The sequence below is a fragment of the Microchirus variegatus genome, assembly GCF_963457635.1.
Source record: "Microchirus variegatus genome assembly, chromosome: 15".
Lineage (NCBI taxonomy): Eukaryota > Metazoa > Chordata > Actinopteri > Pleuronectiformes > Soleidae > Microchirus > Microchirus variegatus.
Window position 1 is genome coordinate 1,957,707 of NC_139816.1, and position 16,049 is coordinate 1,973,755.

At 41.9% G+C, this 16,049-nt stretch overlaps 2 protein-coding genes across 2 annotated transcripts in view; both read right to left on the reverse strand.

The window, feature by feature from the left end:
* The window catches only part of LOC310937203 (uncharacterized protein), a 72,075-nt gene extending 65,715 nt beyond the window's left edge, over nucleotides 1–6,360 (reverse strand). Inside the window, exon 1 of the mRNA XM_083901424.1 lies at nucleotides 6,295–6,360. The gene's annotated coding sequence lies outside the window, so the exon portion shown is untranslated. The remainder of the gene's footprint in view (nucleotides 1–6,294) is intronic.
* Nucleotides 6,361–14,322: 7,962 nt separating this feature from the next.
* Nucleotides 14,323–16,049, reverse strand: part of kcnh2b (potassium voltage-gated channel, subfamily H (eag-related), member 2b) — a gene marked incomplete at both ends in the record, with an annotated part of 165,352 nt that continues 163,625 nt past the window's right edge. Inside the window, 2 exons of the mRNA XM_083901425.1 lie at nucleotides 14,323–14,757; nucleotides 15,383–15,484. Coding sequence (XP_083757551.1) covers nucleotides 14,323–14,757; nucleotides 15,383–15,484 — 537 coding nt within the window. The remainder of the gene's footprint in view (nucleotides 14,758–15,382; nucleotides 15,485–16,049) is intronic.

The following is a 16,049-nucleotide window of genomic DNA, read 5'->3' on the forward strand; positions in this document are numbered from 1 at the left end:
CAACAACCCACTGGGCTGGACTAAACCAAAGTAGTGGAAAACAAGGGGGGTGTTCTCTAAAGACAGACTGTTACCTGTGAAGCACGGGTGCTGTAAAACAGCCCTATTAGCATGTGGTACTTTCCTCCTAATGAAATTCACCATAAAAAAAAGAAATGAAAAAAAAAAAAATTTAGTCGACCAATCACAATTATGGTCGAGCCAGAGCGTGTCAACCAATTAGTCGACCAGTCGACTTTGACTTTACAGCCCTAGTTACTACTACTAATAATAATAATAATAATAACGTAATCTGACACTGCATCTACTGTGACCTCACTAATCAGATTATGTTGAATCAGACTAAGGCTGTAGTCTCAGACAGACAATTGGGCAACTAGCTGAGTGCGTGTATTAGGGATGGGGCCGATCCGATCCAGTATCGGTATCGGGTTCCGATACAGACATAATTGACGGATCGGAAATCTGTACAGTTGTATCGAAAATTTCCGATCCATCTGTGTGTGTGTGTGTCTGCTGAAATGTCTCCACAAGTAATTCCCTGACTTCTCTGTTAGCTGGCTGCAAAAAGTGGAATGGGTTTCCTGAACCGAGGCGTAATGATGCACGACTCCGTTCAGGAAATCCATTCCACAGTTTACAGCCAGCTAGCAGGCGAGCACGATTGAACCAGGTGTTAACCAGGAAGTTCAGCTCCGCAACCTGCAGCCGATGTTTTAAAACGCCTGCTCGCTGAGGAGAACAGTTCTGACAGCGGCATAAAAACAGTGAAAACCACACTCCTCCAAGCCAGGGTTCACGTCAGCCGGTATAATATGCCGATTTTTGGCCGTTGTCGCGTGAATTTGGCCGGCGAAAAAAAATATTACCGGCCAAAATGTCCGGTGAAATCCACATATCATACTGTCATACATATCATACCTGTATGAAGGAGTTTATTAAAGCCTTATAATCAAAATGGTAATAACAATGATGATAATAACATTAAAGCAAACAGAGCATCCATATCGGAATAGTATCGGAGTATCGGCAGCTATCTAAAGTCAGGAATCAGGATCGGATCGGAAGCGAAAAAAGGTGGATCGGTGCATCCCTAGCGTGTTTACATGCAGAGGAGAAAATTGATATACTGTGTTTCCAGTAAAATTGGATTTTACTGGAAATATATTTATTTATTTATTTCTAGGCTCGTTCACATAAGCTAAAGAAATCCCTCACGTCTCCTGACGATCTGTGCAGAGCATCAGAAGAGCCCACTGCAGCTCTTTGGATTCACTTCAATCTGGCGGCTCATGTTGCAAACTCTTTTCCACATACGTTATACAAGAGCAGAGCCGTTTAATCCTAACTGTTTGACCAAAAGCCAAGAACTCTGGTTCAGTGTCACCGTTCATTTTGAGTTGTAAAACTTGAAGAGTTTCCATTAACCCATTAAGGCCTGAAGCGCCTGGAAAAAACCGTCTCTAAAACCTGAGCTTCAACGTCGACTAAATGAGTGATTTCTCAGCCTCTGCAGCAGATATAAGAACACAATTCAAAAAGTATTTGAGAGCTCACACCTGTGGCTTTAGTTTATTTAGATACAAAAATGTAAAATTAAAGTGAATAATTATTTTCATTTAAAAACAGTAAGAAAATAAAGTCATATCAACTTGTGTCAGTGCCTCGATTTAGTCCTGATGGAGTGTGAAGAACAAGAACAGCATGTAATGTAGAGCTGAAACGATTAATCGATGAATCGATTATTAATCGTTTACTAAATTAATCGCCAACAAATTTGGTAATCGATTTGAAAATGATAGTCGACGACTACCCATGCGCCCACATTTTTATGCCAATTTTAAAGCAAAGTTTGCATAGGCAATGAAGGCCACTTTGGACATGTGGTGTGCAGCGGTGACCTTGAAAAGTAGGTCAAGGTCACCCATCTTCAAACTTGTCCAAGATGCTTGTAAGAGGCATCCACAGTGCCAGTTTGGCAGCAATACAATAAATATTTGTCAAGTTATCGCGTTGACAAGGTTGAAAAGTGCCAGTTTTTGGCTATTTTTCAAGTTTCAAGTGCAGCTGTGACCTTGGAAAGTAGGTCAAGGTCACCCATCTTCAAACTTGTCCAAGATACTTGTAAGAGGCGTGGGCAGTGCCAGTTTGACATCAATATGTCGAATATTTGTCAAGTTATCGCGTTGACAAGCTCGTAAAGTGCCGTTTACACATTTCTCACATTTCCCCGCAAAAAAAACCGCGTAAAAAATCACGAAAAATTCCCAAAAAAATAGTTTTTGGACAAAACGAAAAAAACGCCTGGAGATATTCACCCACTAAACAATCCTGCAAAATGTGAAGGATGTAAGCTTCGATGTACGTTTCTTTGCTCCACGTAACAAAGAAACCAATAAAACAGAATCATTTTGGTTTGTGAACAAAACAAGATGTTTGAGAACATCATCATTTCCAGCTTTGACAAACACCGATCAGCGTTTTTTTAACATTATCTGACATTTAAGGACCAAACGATTCATCGATTCGTCGTGAAAATAATCGACCGATTAAGCGATTACGAAAATAATCGTTAGTTGCAGCTCTAATGTAATGACTGTAACGGTCTGCTTCACATGTGACGGTGATGATGCTTAAAGCCCTGTGGCATCTGCAGGTAAATCCACTGTCAGCCCTGCTGCACGGTTGTAAACACTCAAATGATGATGACGATGTTCTTGAACGTCTTTGTTTTGTTCACAAACCAAAATGATTCAGTTTTAATGATTTCTTTGTTACGTGGAGCAAAGAAACCAAGAAAATATTCACATTTAAGAAGCTAAAACAATCAGAAATCTTGTTTTAATAATGAAAAAAGCTTCAAACCGATTAACGATTGTCAAAATAGTTGGCGATTAATTTAGTAATCGATTAATAATTGATTCATCAATTCATCGTTTCAGCTCTAATTATTATTTTTATTATTGACCTCCGTCAGGAAGTATATGTTTTCCCCGGCGTTTGTTTGTCTGACTGTGAGCAAGATAACTCGAAAAATTGCAGACGGATTTGGCAGAAGTTTTTTCAGGAAATGTCAGCAATGGGATCCGAAACAAGTGATGGGATTTTGGCCGTGATCCGTAGACGCCGTCACTATTTCGTATCGCTATTTTGTGGGGAGCTGAGCTGCTCTGGCGGAGGTCTGCGCTCTCCGAGTGCTTCTAGTCATTAAATTTTATTAAAATTAGGGAAAATAATGGTACAAAAAGAAATCAAGGGACATTTAGAATAGATAAAAATGTGCAAATTATCGCGAGTTAACTATGACATTAATGCGATTAATCGCGATTAAATATTTTAATCGTTTGACAGCACTATTATTATTATTATTATTATTATTATTATTATTATTATTAATATAATAGAGCTGAGACAAACACACACTGACTGATCTGCTTCGCACATCCTTCACAATAAGAGCCTCTGGTTTCATCTGTCAATCACAGGTGTGTGTTCTCTCTCTCTGCAGACACTCAGCTGTAGAGGAAACACTGCGTTAGAAACACACAGGAATGTGTGAGCTGTTCATTACAGCAGCAGAAGAAGAAGAAGAAGACTGAGTGGTAATAAGTGTCACTGTGGCAGCATGTTACAGCAGCGGGACATTTTATGGCAGTGACTGGATCAGGTCATAATGAATTCTGGGCCTTAGATCAGTTCCACCTCTAACTTCCCTCTCAGTAATCTGGCTGTGGAGGATTGGAGCTGTAATCTGGACAGAAGAGAGAGAGAAAGAGAGAGAGAGGTGCAGTACAATCCTCTCTGATGTGATTCCTATTTATATCAGCGTTTTCTCTGTAAGATGATGGAAAAAAAAAAAGGGGGATCCAGATATTTTTTTGAGGGATTTTCACAGTGATATAATAGGAGATAATCAGGTCAAATTACAGTGTGTCAGCATCATTAAAGGCTGGAGGATAATCTTATATAACATATTAACAACATACATGATCTAAGTCATGATGACTGGACAACAGTGATACTGTGCTTATATAAAGATATAGACATGGTCTCACAGGTTCATTCACCATTTACTATGATTATGAGTTCTGTTACTGAATGACCAGCTGAACTGAGAGTGAATCTGATTACGCTCCAGATCCAGGATTGTATCTTTTTATAGTTGGATTATTGTGAACATTCAGGTCTGAGCAGAGGTCAGTACTACTACGAGCTACTGTGTACTCCTGTACACTCTACTGTGTACTCCAGTACTCTACTGTGTACTCCTGTACACTCTACTGTGTACTCCAGTACACATAACTGTGTACTCCTGTACTCATGTACACTCTACTGTGTACTCCTGTACTCTACTGTGTACTCCTGTACACTACTGTGTACTCCTGTACTCTACTGTGTACTCCTGTACACTCTACTGTGTACTCCTGTAATCCTGCACACTCTACTGTGTACTCCAGTACTCCTGTACACTCTACTGTGTACTCCAGTACACTACATTGTACTCCTGTACTCTAGTACACTCTACTGTGTACTCCAGCACACTCTACTGTGTACTCCAGCACTCCTGCACACTCTACTGTGTACTTCAGTACTCCTGTACACTCTACATTGTACTCCTGTACTCTAGTACACTCTACTGTGTACTCCAGTACTCCTGCACACTCTACTGTGTACTCCAGTACTCCTGCACACTCTACTGTGTACTTCAGTACTCCTGTACACTCTACATTGTACTCCTGTACTCTAGTACACTCTACTGTGTACTCCAGTACTCCTGCACACTCTACTGTGTACTCCAGTATTCCTGTACACTCTACTGTGTACTCCAGTATTCCAGTACACTCCACTGTTACTGCTGTGTGACTATATAACAGTGCACAGGTGGACGTAGTGAGGTCGGTCACTGAGTGGTTTATCAGTGTGGATGATAAAGAGAGAACAACTGAAGGATGATCTTTGTGACTGAGCAACAAGAGAGATGTCACTGATCAAACTTCTCTGTGACTCTGTACAGTTCAATCCCTCCATCATCGGTCACTGCTGCTGCTGCTGCTGCTGCTGCTGACACTGATGGACAAATGTCATGTGACAGTACAACTCAACCAAAGGTGCAGGGCTACAGTGCAGAAACGGTGTAAAAATCAGTGTAGAAACAGTGAAGATCTGTGTAAATCAGTGTAGAAACAGTGTAGAAACAGTGTAGAAACAGTGTAATCAGTGTAAAAACAGTGTAGAATCAGTGCAATCAGTGTAGAAACAGTGTAAAATCAATTTAGAAACAATGTCATCAGTGTAAACTCAGTGTAATCAGTGTAGAAACAGTGTAATCAGTGTAATTAGTGTAGAAACAGTGTAGAATCAGTGTAGAAACAATGTAATCAGTGTAAAATCAGTGTTGAAACAATGTAATTAGTGTAGAAACAGTGAAATTAGTGTAGAAACAATGTAATCGTGTAGAATCAGTGTAGAAACAATTTAATCAGTGTAGAAACAGTGTAATCAGTGTAGAATCAGTGTAAAATCAGTGTAACCAGTGTAGCAACAGTATAATTAGTGTAGAAACAGTGTAAAATCAATGCAGAAACAATGTAATCCGTGTAGAATCAGTGTAAAATCAGTGTACAACAGGCTAAAACTATGAAACTATGAGTAAGGGCCATGATGCTCTGTCCATCATACTGACTGAGTCACAACACAAGAGAGACAGACAGACAGACAGACAGACAGAGGGAGACAGATACAGACACATAGAGAGACAGACACAGGACAGACAGAGACAGTAACAGACAGAGACACAGACAGACAGACAGACAGTAACAGACAGAGACAGTAACAGACAGCGTTGACACAACTTTCCTCTGTCTGCTGTGACAGTGCAACTCCACGTTGCCTCAACGTGTCGTCGGACAAACGGACACCACCGTGTTACGTTACACGTGAATCCACTGCACTGACGGTCAACCGCAGGGAGGAAGTGATCGTGGACACAGTGGACGCGTCGTTCAGGGCGGACGCGGCTTTGACTGACAGCTAATGAAACAAAAAGGGCGTGTTGCGCTGAGACTGCGCACTTAGCGCAGAGACTGCGCACTTTGCGCAGCGCTGCCAGAGAAAGTAAGAGTTTCCGAGGAGCACGTGAAGGCAGCATCACCGTGCTCGGATCACTCATCCAAAAATCACCGTCACTTCACTTCACTTCAGCGGCCCGCGCGCCCCGCACACACCCACGACACGCGCGTCACATCCCCACGCACACACACGCACACACGGCCGTCGTGTTCGCGCTCCACTCACCGTTAGTTGTCTGCTTTTCTGACAGTTTTGTCGGGAGTCTCCGCGCGTCGCTGTCACCGCTACGATCCTCCCACCCAACAGTGCACTGCCCTGGCTGCGAACGGAAGAGCTCCCCGACCCCGCCCCCCCCCCTCCCCGGAGCCAGCTCTGCACCAATCACAGGCCAGCGATCCTGACTGGCTCCCGCGAGAGCCAATCACTTTCGCGATTAGCCGTGAGTGACAGCTCCGACGGCCAATCGCGGCGCAGAAGTCGTGCGCAGGCCCTGCGGCGTCACTCGGTGCACTTTTTGACGGACAGCTCACGCGTACAATGGACACGTTTGACTCCTTTTACGGGACCACGTCGGTCCAATCACCGGGAGGGACGGGCTGTGGACGCGGGCACGGCCCAGGAAGACGCCCGGATTCCGTCTGGATCACCGAAATGTCACTTTACAATGAGGCGGTACAATGTTTGTGTGCAAAACAGGGACAACAACAACAACAAGGATAACCACGGCCGGCCCAAGCCTCCATGGGGCCCTAAGCAAAATGTGATTTTGGGGCCCTCTGTTACTGCCAATAATAATAATGATTATTGATCATTCACACACTTACTATATTAAAGCTATTCTACTTATTCTGCTCTGTCACGAATACAAATACACGTGTAAAACTAAATGTGAAAACTTTTTGTTTGACACCAGATTTGCAAACTTACAGAAAAATCTTTCAACTCATATTTGGCAAACTCAGCAACTCCCCCTACTGGTGACACAGAGAATCAATACATAAAACCAACCGGGTTATGAATAAAATATTAAGGAAAATCTAAAAAATGTGCACAATCTTTGTGGGGGATTCAAAATACACTCCTGTAATACAAATATTTGACTTTTATACGTAAAAACAACAACACAGCATTAAATAATATAAACAAATAAATATCAAACAAATGCTGAAATAATAATTTAAATCAACAGAGGCACCTGGATATTATTTTATTGTATAATAAAATAAAATATAATGTTAAATAATCACATCTGACAACTATGTAAAAACTGAGAAAACGCTTTGGTAAAAATTGGGAGAAAAATTCTAAAAAATAAACAGCAATCCTAACTTTTGAGTTAACTGCTCTTGGGGGCCCCCTAGTGGTCACAGGGCCCTAAGCAGTGGCTTAGTTCCCTTATACCTTGGGCCGGCCCTGATGATAACAACACCACAGTAATATATAGATATATATTAGATATTAGATATTATATTAATTGCATGTTTGTTTGTTGCTGTTTAATCCATTAGAATTTCTCAATGTGAGGATCAGTGAAGGTACTTTACTTTCACTACTATTGTCACTAATAATAACAATAATGACCATAATTATAGTGTATTGTTATATTGTCGTGTACCTGCAGTTTGTTAGCAATTAGCAATAGTTAAATATAAATAAATAAATGCTGAAAAAGGAAGCTGCAGGCACATGTGTCCTGTGGTTAAAGTCAGTGTAAAAGCGGGGGACAAACACCGGGTGGCGCTGTTTCCTCAGTCAACACTCACACTTTCATTTGCTTTCAAAGAAGTTTATTGAAAGAAGTATTTTTTGAAACGTTATAAAGTCCAACCACTGATAACGCTATCACACAATCAGAACCTGAAGCGTCACCATTTTTCCCAATCCCGACCTTTCCCCCCCAAACATCTGATCTGATGAATCGTGCGTCGTCAGCTCCTAGAAGCTCCATTCGGTGTCGTAAATTAACACAATCTTTATATTCCAGGGACCGTCTTTGTACAACGATGTATTCATCTTCATCACATTTGGGAGAGGCAGCGAAAACGAGACCTCTGAACAGTTTTAACAGCCCGCAGACACAGTGGTCGTCGCTCAGAGGGTCAAAGGCAGCGTTTGCAATAGTTTAGGTGCGTTTGATTCGACCGCCATGTCAGACAAACAGCAAACCTACGTACAGTACAAGGTAAATCAGACGCTCTTCGTCGGGAAACAGTTATAGTTCTGCTCAGGTCTGCCACACATGCATCGTTCCATTACAGTGGTGTGCAACCAAAGCTAAAAAACATACAATATATTATTGTATATCATCTATCAGATCACTATATTTGCAGCTATTCAGTACCCCTGACTTCCATGAAGTAGTATGTATTTCATATATACATATACATATATATGTATATATATGTATATGTATATATGACTCTCCCGTAATCTGGAAGTATTCAGTGTTTCACTCTACACACAGTTTGTAAGCACACAGCAGCAGAAATGAGCTGTGTGTGTGTGTTCTTGTACTTGCGGCATACTGAGGACCAGTTTTTAACCAACAAAGTGAGGTCATTTTTACAAATTGGGGACATTTTGGTCGGTCCTCACTTTGTTTTCATTGAAATCACTTCATTTGGTTGTAAACATGTTATACTCAGTTTTTTTCTCAATTTGGTACAAAATCCCGTTTTGCTCTGGGGCTCCACCTGCAGACATTGTATGGTACTGCACCCAGTAGTTCTTTATATATGTTTTCATGAAGTAGATATTTGTAATTGTGTTGATTTATAAAGTGGAAATGCTGGTCCTCAGTATGCCGCAAGTACAGTGTGTGTGTGTGTGTGTTTGTGTTCTTGTACTTGCGGCATACTGAGGACCAGTGAGGGTTTTTAACCAACAAAGTGTGGACATTTTGGCCGGTCCTCACTTTATTTCATTCAAATCACTTTTTTAGGTTGTAAACATGCTATACTCTGTTTTTAACAGAGCTCCTCAATTTGGAACCAAAACCATGTTTTCCAGTCCTGGTGTTTCACACACTTTTTGCTCTGGGGCTCCACCTGCAGACATGTTATGGTACTGCACCCAGTAGTTCTTTATAGATGTCATTCATGAAGTAGATATTTGTAATTGTGTTAATGTATAAAGTGGAAATGCTGGTCCTCACTTTGCCAGCGTTTTTACCTGGTTCTCAGTAAGCAGCAAGTACAAGAATGTGTGTGTGCATGTGTGCACGTCCTCTCATTGCTGGATGATTTTCAGTGCAGCATGCAAGTAAAAATGTGCACAAAAGTCTTTAGCTTCATCACCTCCAATCACCATCACCATCATCATAATCATCATTTACCACAAACAGTCTATTTTTCCCCCATTAAGGTGATTATTTTCATAAGAAAGACTTTTATTCATTCATTTTAGTATATTATTTTTCCTCTATATAATTCTGCATTTCAAAGCATGCCAAAAAGAAAAAGGTTCAGTTTTCTGCATAGTGCTGGCTATATATACGAGTGCCAAAGAGTTTGATTCCTTTACAAGTGGTATAGAAGTGGGTATGTACAGACAAGACGACGTGACAGTGTGTGACTCCAGTGTCCAAAAGCCCGTCTACGAGGACACAAACTGAGTCTGACGCTAACTCATAGAAAAAGTCAAGTCAAACTGAGCTGGAAAATAAAGCTCAGCAGTATGGAAGAGCCATTAGAGTGTGTGTGTGTGTGTGTGTTTGTTCTTGTACTTGCAGCATACTGAGGACCAGTGAGTGTTTTTAACCAACAAAGTGAGGTCATTTTTACAAAGTGAGGACATTTTGGTCGGTCCTCACTTTGTCTTCATTGAAATCACTTCCTTAGTTTGTAAACATGCTATATTCTGTGTTTTTAACAGAGGTTCTCAATTTGGTATTTCACACACTTTTTGCTCTGGGGCTCCACCTGCAGATATTTTATTGTACTGCACCCAGAAGTTCTTTGTTGATGTCATTCATGAAGTAGATATTTGTAATTTTGTTGATTTATAAAGTGGAAATGCTGGTCCTCACTTTGTCAGCACTTTTACCCGGTCCTCAGTATGCAGCAAGTACAAGAATGTGTGTGTGTGTGTGTGTGTGTGTGTGTGTGTGTGTGTCAGTGATTCTTCTTCAAAGTGCTCCCTCTACTGTTCTAATATGAACTCTGCAAGTATCTAACACTGAAAACTGTCACACACACACACAGCAGGGGTCAAAGAAAAAAAAAAAAGAGTCCATGACAAAAACCACATTCTAGTCTTGAGGTCATAGTTCTGAATGTTAAAGATACAGTTCAGGCCACGAGGGTGACGTATTCAACACAAACAAACAAACAAACAACAGCAGATGAGATGGTGAGGACATGAAGTGATGACCGTGTGAAATTTCAAGCTCTTCCTGATTAAAAACCCCAAACATTCTTTAAAAATCACAGAGAACGAAGCTGCGTTTACTTCAGATAAAGAGTTCCTGTGACCGTATTCTGCTGCTCCACGTTATTATTGATGATGATCATCATAATAATAATAATAATAATAATCAAGCACAAACAGATACTGAATAAATATTTAAAGTGTAAAATGTGAAGACTCCATGAAGCATTCACGACACAAACACAACAGAAATAAATGAAAACGTAGCTCAGACCAACAAGCAGCAAAAATACAATCTTCAGGATTCTGCACTAAAGGGGAATTCACACCAAAACGGGGACGTGATCGGTTTGGTTTTGAGTTCTGAGACAAAAGGAAAACCAAACCTGACGACATCACTAAACACGTTCCTGAGTCTTTATTAAACACAATTTCCAAAAAAATAAAGTGCCATAAATGAAGGGAGTTGTGAGGTTAAGCTGCTACAAGTCTTAACCGTTTAAAGGACTATTGCACTTTATTCTCGTCTTCATGTGGAACAGAAAAAAAAAAAAGGATCGATCCGTGTCATTTTTGTTTCAGGGAAGACAAATTGAAGAGGACACAGGTTTGCATTTGCCTTCATCTTGTGAACTCAAAACTGATTTAAAACTGAAAAAAAAAAATTAATAATAAATAAATAAAAAGGACAACTGTGGGCTCATTGTCCTGAGGAACCTGGCTGAGCTCCACACTGTGCTTTTACAGCCTCTCATCATCACCTCTGACAGTGAAGCAGTTAATAATCAACATTAATATTCAAAGACTTTGTCGACTCTTCCTTTGTTCATCTTCACACACGCCAGTTTAAGTCAAAAATGGGATAAAATCATGTGTGTGTGTGTGTGTGTTACACTTCTTCATCCATGTAAAGCTGCCGTCAGTGATATCCTTCCATTTATTTAAATATGTGCAGCCAAACATCCGTCCATCTGAAATCTGAGACATAAACTGATGAGGATTAAAGCTGCACAGGTTTACAGTACATTCACATACAGTGAAACACAAGTTAAAGGGATAGTTCGGATTTTTTGTACCATAAGACCTATTTTCCAACTCAGCCGGTGTGATGGAGACGTCTGGAGACGTTTTCAAGAAAGTTCATTCAGCTCTTCTAGTTGCCGAGTTTCACTGATGCTATGGCTAGCGCAAGTCAACGGTACGAGCTAGCATGGCATTAAAAACACTCGTACCAACTCCACAGTGCACCCGAGGCAAATCGATTGTAACGGCAGACTATCTATGTACATATCTGTGTTGATAGAATGTTTGAAATAAAACCAACCTTGCAATTTGAAGGATTTATGTCTCAGCAGCAGCAGCAGCGGCGCGTCATACTTCCTGTTAGGCTATGGCAGCGGCGGACTGATTCCGCCGCTGCTGAGAAAGTAGTCCCTCAAAAATTCATGCGACGCGAGGTTAGTTTTGTTTCAAATATCATTCTATCAACACAGATATGTACGTCGATAGTCTGCCGTTACAATCGATTTGCCTCGGGTGCTACTATGTCAGTGCTTAGACCATTGGTTCTCAAAGTGCGGCCCGGGGGCCAACGGCGGCCCGCAGAAACATTTCTGTCGGCCCCGCGATGAATCACAGTTGATAGTTTTAATCCAGGAGCGACTAAGCTTGTTAAATGTTTATTGGACATTACTGGATACAGACCAATAAGTGTAAACAAAAATACTGGGTATTTACCTGGTTTCTATATGGTGAATTTTAGTGTATTATTGTGTTATAAGCTGTTAATAAGCAGGTAGCTACAGCCCCCAATTACTAGCTATTTACCCAGTAAATATATGGTAACAGAAATGTGTTACTTGGTATTAACCTGTAATTAGAGTAATTACCCAGTAAATTATAAAGCGTTATTATATTAACGCTTAAATTACTTAACGCTAAACTGTAGAACTGCAATCTGGTCATTAAAATTATCTTTTTTTTTCCTTTGGCGGCCCTCAGTCCAATGTTGGGTTCCTAAATTGGCCTCAGGTATCAAAACTTTGAGAACCCCTGGCTTAGAGACGATGGGGCTAGGACTGAGTTTTCTTGGCGATTTAGCTAAACTGACTCCAGTGACTCAGAATAACCCGAATCCTTAAAAAGAATGGAGTTTGCCAGGCCTAAATTGCACTAAATTATTTGCTCAGAAGGAGTCAGACTTTAACTGGGAAGGATCTGCTCTTCTCAGGAACGATGACCCTGACTTGTCTGAACTCGAACTTAAACTGAGCCACAGACGACATCACTGACAGCAGCTTCATCGTAGAGTAACAGGAATCACCATCTGTGTCTGTGGGAAACAAATATAGATATTTGGTGAGATTCCTTCATCTGTCATTTAAAACTACGTGATAAAGGTGTTTTTTGTTGTTGTTTTGTGCAAAACACAAACTTTCCCTTTCATGAAATGTGTTGTGGGATAAAATGAAGACCAACTTCTTTTACGTATTAGAATACAGTGTGAGAAACAAACAGACATGCTCTGTAGACTGACAAACACACACATAAGAATAATAATAAGGATAATAATTATTATAATAAATATAATAATAAGAATAATTTGAAAGCACACTCACTCAACATCTTCTTGCCAGTGTTTGCATATTATACTGTACATAGTAATAATGGCGCATTCGGCTGGTCTTTGTAAACTGGCAAACTTGTGTATTTACGTGTGTCACGCGACAGACTTGTATGTACAAGGTAAAGCATTCTGGGTGTTTGCTCAGGTGAGAGAGAGAAAAAGAGTCAGGACCAATGAAATCTGAGGTAGCAAATTCACGTGTGAAGAACTCAAGCGTTTGATTTCAGAGTGAAACCGAGAGCGGGTCGCTTCGTCGTCGTCTGAAGAACTTCTCGAGTCGTGTGTAAAATCCCAAACAAACGCCCTGGACCGAAGTTCTTGTTCTGCACTTGTTTTTCTTGGGTGCAATTTTCTCATGGTAAACCTGTAAGTTTGCCAGTTTACCTGTTAGCGACGCTGCCACAGCCACGTGTTCTTCATTCACTAGCAAACCTGTACATTGTCTATGATCGGGCAGCTGATATGTTCGGTGAGAAAAACATTTTTTTTAATGGCTTTTAACCCTCCTTAAGTTCCCACCCCTGAGGTGCAAACCAGCCAATCCAGTGTGCTCTTGGGAAGGTGGGGGGGGGGGGGGGGGGGGTGGTGATTTTACCTCTTGGGGGCGGGACATCAGAGGGATAGGAACCAATGACAGAGCAGGACAGCAGCTCTCCTGTTAGGCCAGCTAACACTGACACAATTCACCAACCGCTTTTTTGTTTTTCTTCAGTTTCTCGGAAGCGCCGCGGACATAAAGGATAGAATAGTCGTTATATTAATAAGATTTTTCAGTGCAAGACGTAAATGGCTACTTGTTTCGTCGTCGTCGTCGTCGTCGTCGCCGTCGTCGTCGTCGTCGTCGTCGTCGTCCAACACCGGGTTCAGCAGTAAAGGGATTCTTCTACAGGTGTCCAGAGCAGACTGATCCGCTTCCCGTCTGCTCTGTTTCTGCTTTTGGTTTCAAGATTGTACTGTTTGAAAAGCTCCACGTGCTTCATTAAAGGGCCAGGGGTGGAAGTGGAGGTGGGTGAGAGGGTGAGAGGGTGAGAGGGTGAGAGGGTGAGAGGGTGAGAGGGTGAGAGGGTGAGGGACACACTCGCTCTGGCTGAGCAGTGTGTTCCCACACACGCGAGAGGATGACGGTGCTCTAAAGGGCTTGTTTCCGTTGGTGGAGGTACAGCTGGTGCGTCCTGATGTCCAAAAGTGTCAGGTGGAACTGTGAGGTCATAACATCACTCTTTCACACCCTCACACCCTCACAACCTCACGCCTCGTCCTTAGCTCCCTCCCGGGTCGGAGCTGTGCCTCTGTGGCGTCCGTGAGTCTACGGGCGTCTGTGGTTCTGGGAGCGACAGCCTCCGTTGAGCGTCGGCATCCAGAGGAGGAGCTGCTCCGGTCGTGAGCCCGGTCACGTGACACGCTTCTGAAGTAAAATCTAACCCCGCTCCTAAGCCGGAGCCCACTGCTGACCCACTTCTCCCCAACTCCAACCTTAAACCTGAACCTGAACCTGAACCTGAACCCACTCCAGGCCCCGATATAAGCCCCGCCTCAGTCCCGAGACCCAGCTCCAGCTCCAGGTGCTGCCCCCGGCTGTTGAGCCCAGAGGGAGCGTTCTGATCCTGGCTGCTGTCGATCTCAGAAGAGTCCTGGATCCTCACAGGGTCGACGGGCCGGGCCGAGAATTCCTCAAAATCCTCGGAATCCAAGATCTGCAGCCAAGATCAAAGCAGGCAGAGGTCAGAGAGAGAACACGACCACGAGATACGTGAGAAATAATCAGAATAATAAACAACACTGAACTGATTCGTTACTTTTGGGTTGTGTTAAATGTAATTAATGTCTCCAGAGGCGGTTCTAGAGTCTGTAGGGGCCCTAAGGGGGGCCCTTCCTTCTGACCAGTGTTCATCACCATTATGTTATAAATAATCTGACACCAAAATTTTCAAAATGAATGAAATAACACGGAAAAACCTTATAATTAAAATATAAACGTAAAGAACAATAAAATACTGTAAATAGCTTTTAAAAACCATATAAACTTATTAAAAAAATACATGACACTGTAAAGAATCCACATTATAAAACAATATAAATATATAGAACAATAAAATACTGTAAATAACTGAAAAAAACATATATAAACTGAGTAAAAAAGATATGCATTACACTGTCTCTGATGTTAAACTTCTCTGGAGCTCACATATGGTGTGGTTTCCGACTTACACCAGCAGAGGGCGCACATCAACCACACCACAAACGCATTGGCAGGAAATAATAATCTCATGTTTTTAATTCACACTGACTGGAGACTGGAGTCGGCACAGACTGACTCACCTGTGACAGAGAAGACATGGTGTCTGTCCCCAGAGGCGTAACAGGGTGGACCAGGGTCTCTCCTGGACCTGGTCCTGGACCCAGACCAGGGTACGGCGAGACCTGCAGGGGGAGACGCTGTGTCAATCAAACGTTTGTGAACTGCTCCTTGAACCAAAGCCCATAGAGGAAAATCAAGAGATTTCAGCTCACAGTGACACAGGAGCTGCTGGTCCTCTGCTGCCTCGTGTGGTCACTTTGTGTCACTGCGGTCAATCGGAATGAAGATTTTCAAATGCCGAATTTGTGATGTTAAAGTCACTGGTTTTCTCTATGGGCTTTGGTGTGGGAGAGTGAGTGAGATTAAGGAAAGAGTGTGTGTGTGTGTGTGTGTTCTTGTATTTGCAGCATACTGAGGACCAGTGAGGGTTTTAAACCAACAAAGTGAGGTAATTTTTATAAAGTGAGGACATTTTGGCCAGTCCTCACTTTGTTTTCATTCAAATAATTTCCTCGGGTTGTAAACATGTTATACGCTATTTTTAACAGAGGTCCTCAGTTTGGTACAAAAACCTGTTTTCCAGCCCTGGTGTTTCACACACCTTTGCTCTGGGGCTCCACCTGCAGACATTTTATGGTACTGCACCCAGTAGTTCACTTGTAGATGTCATTCATGAAGTAGATATTT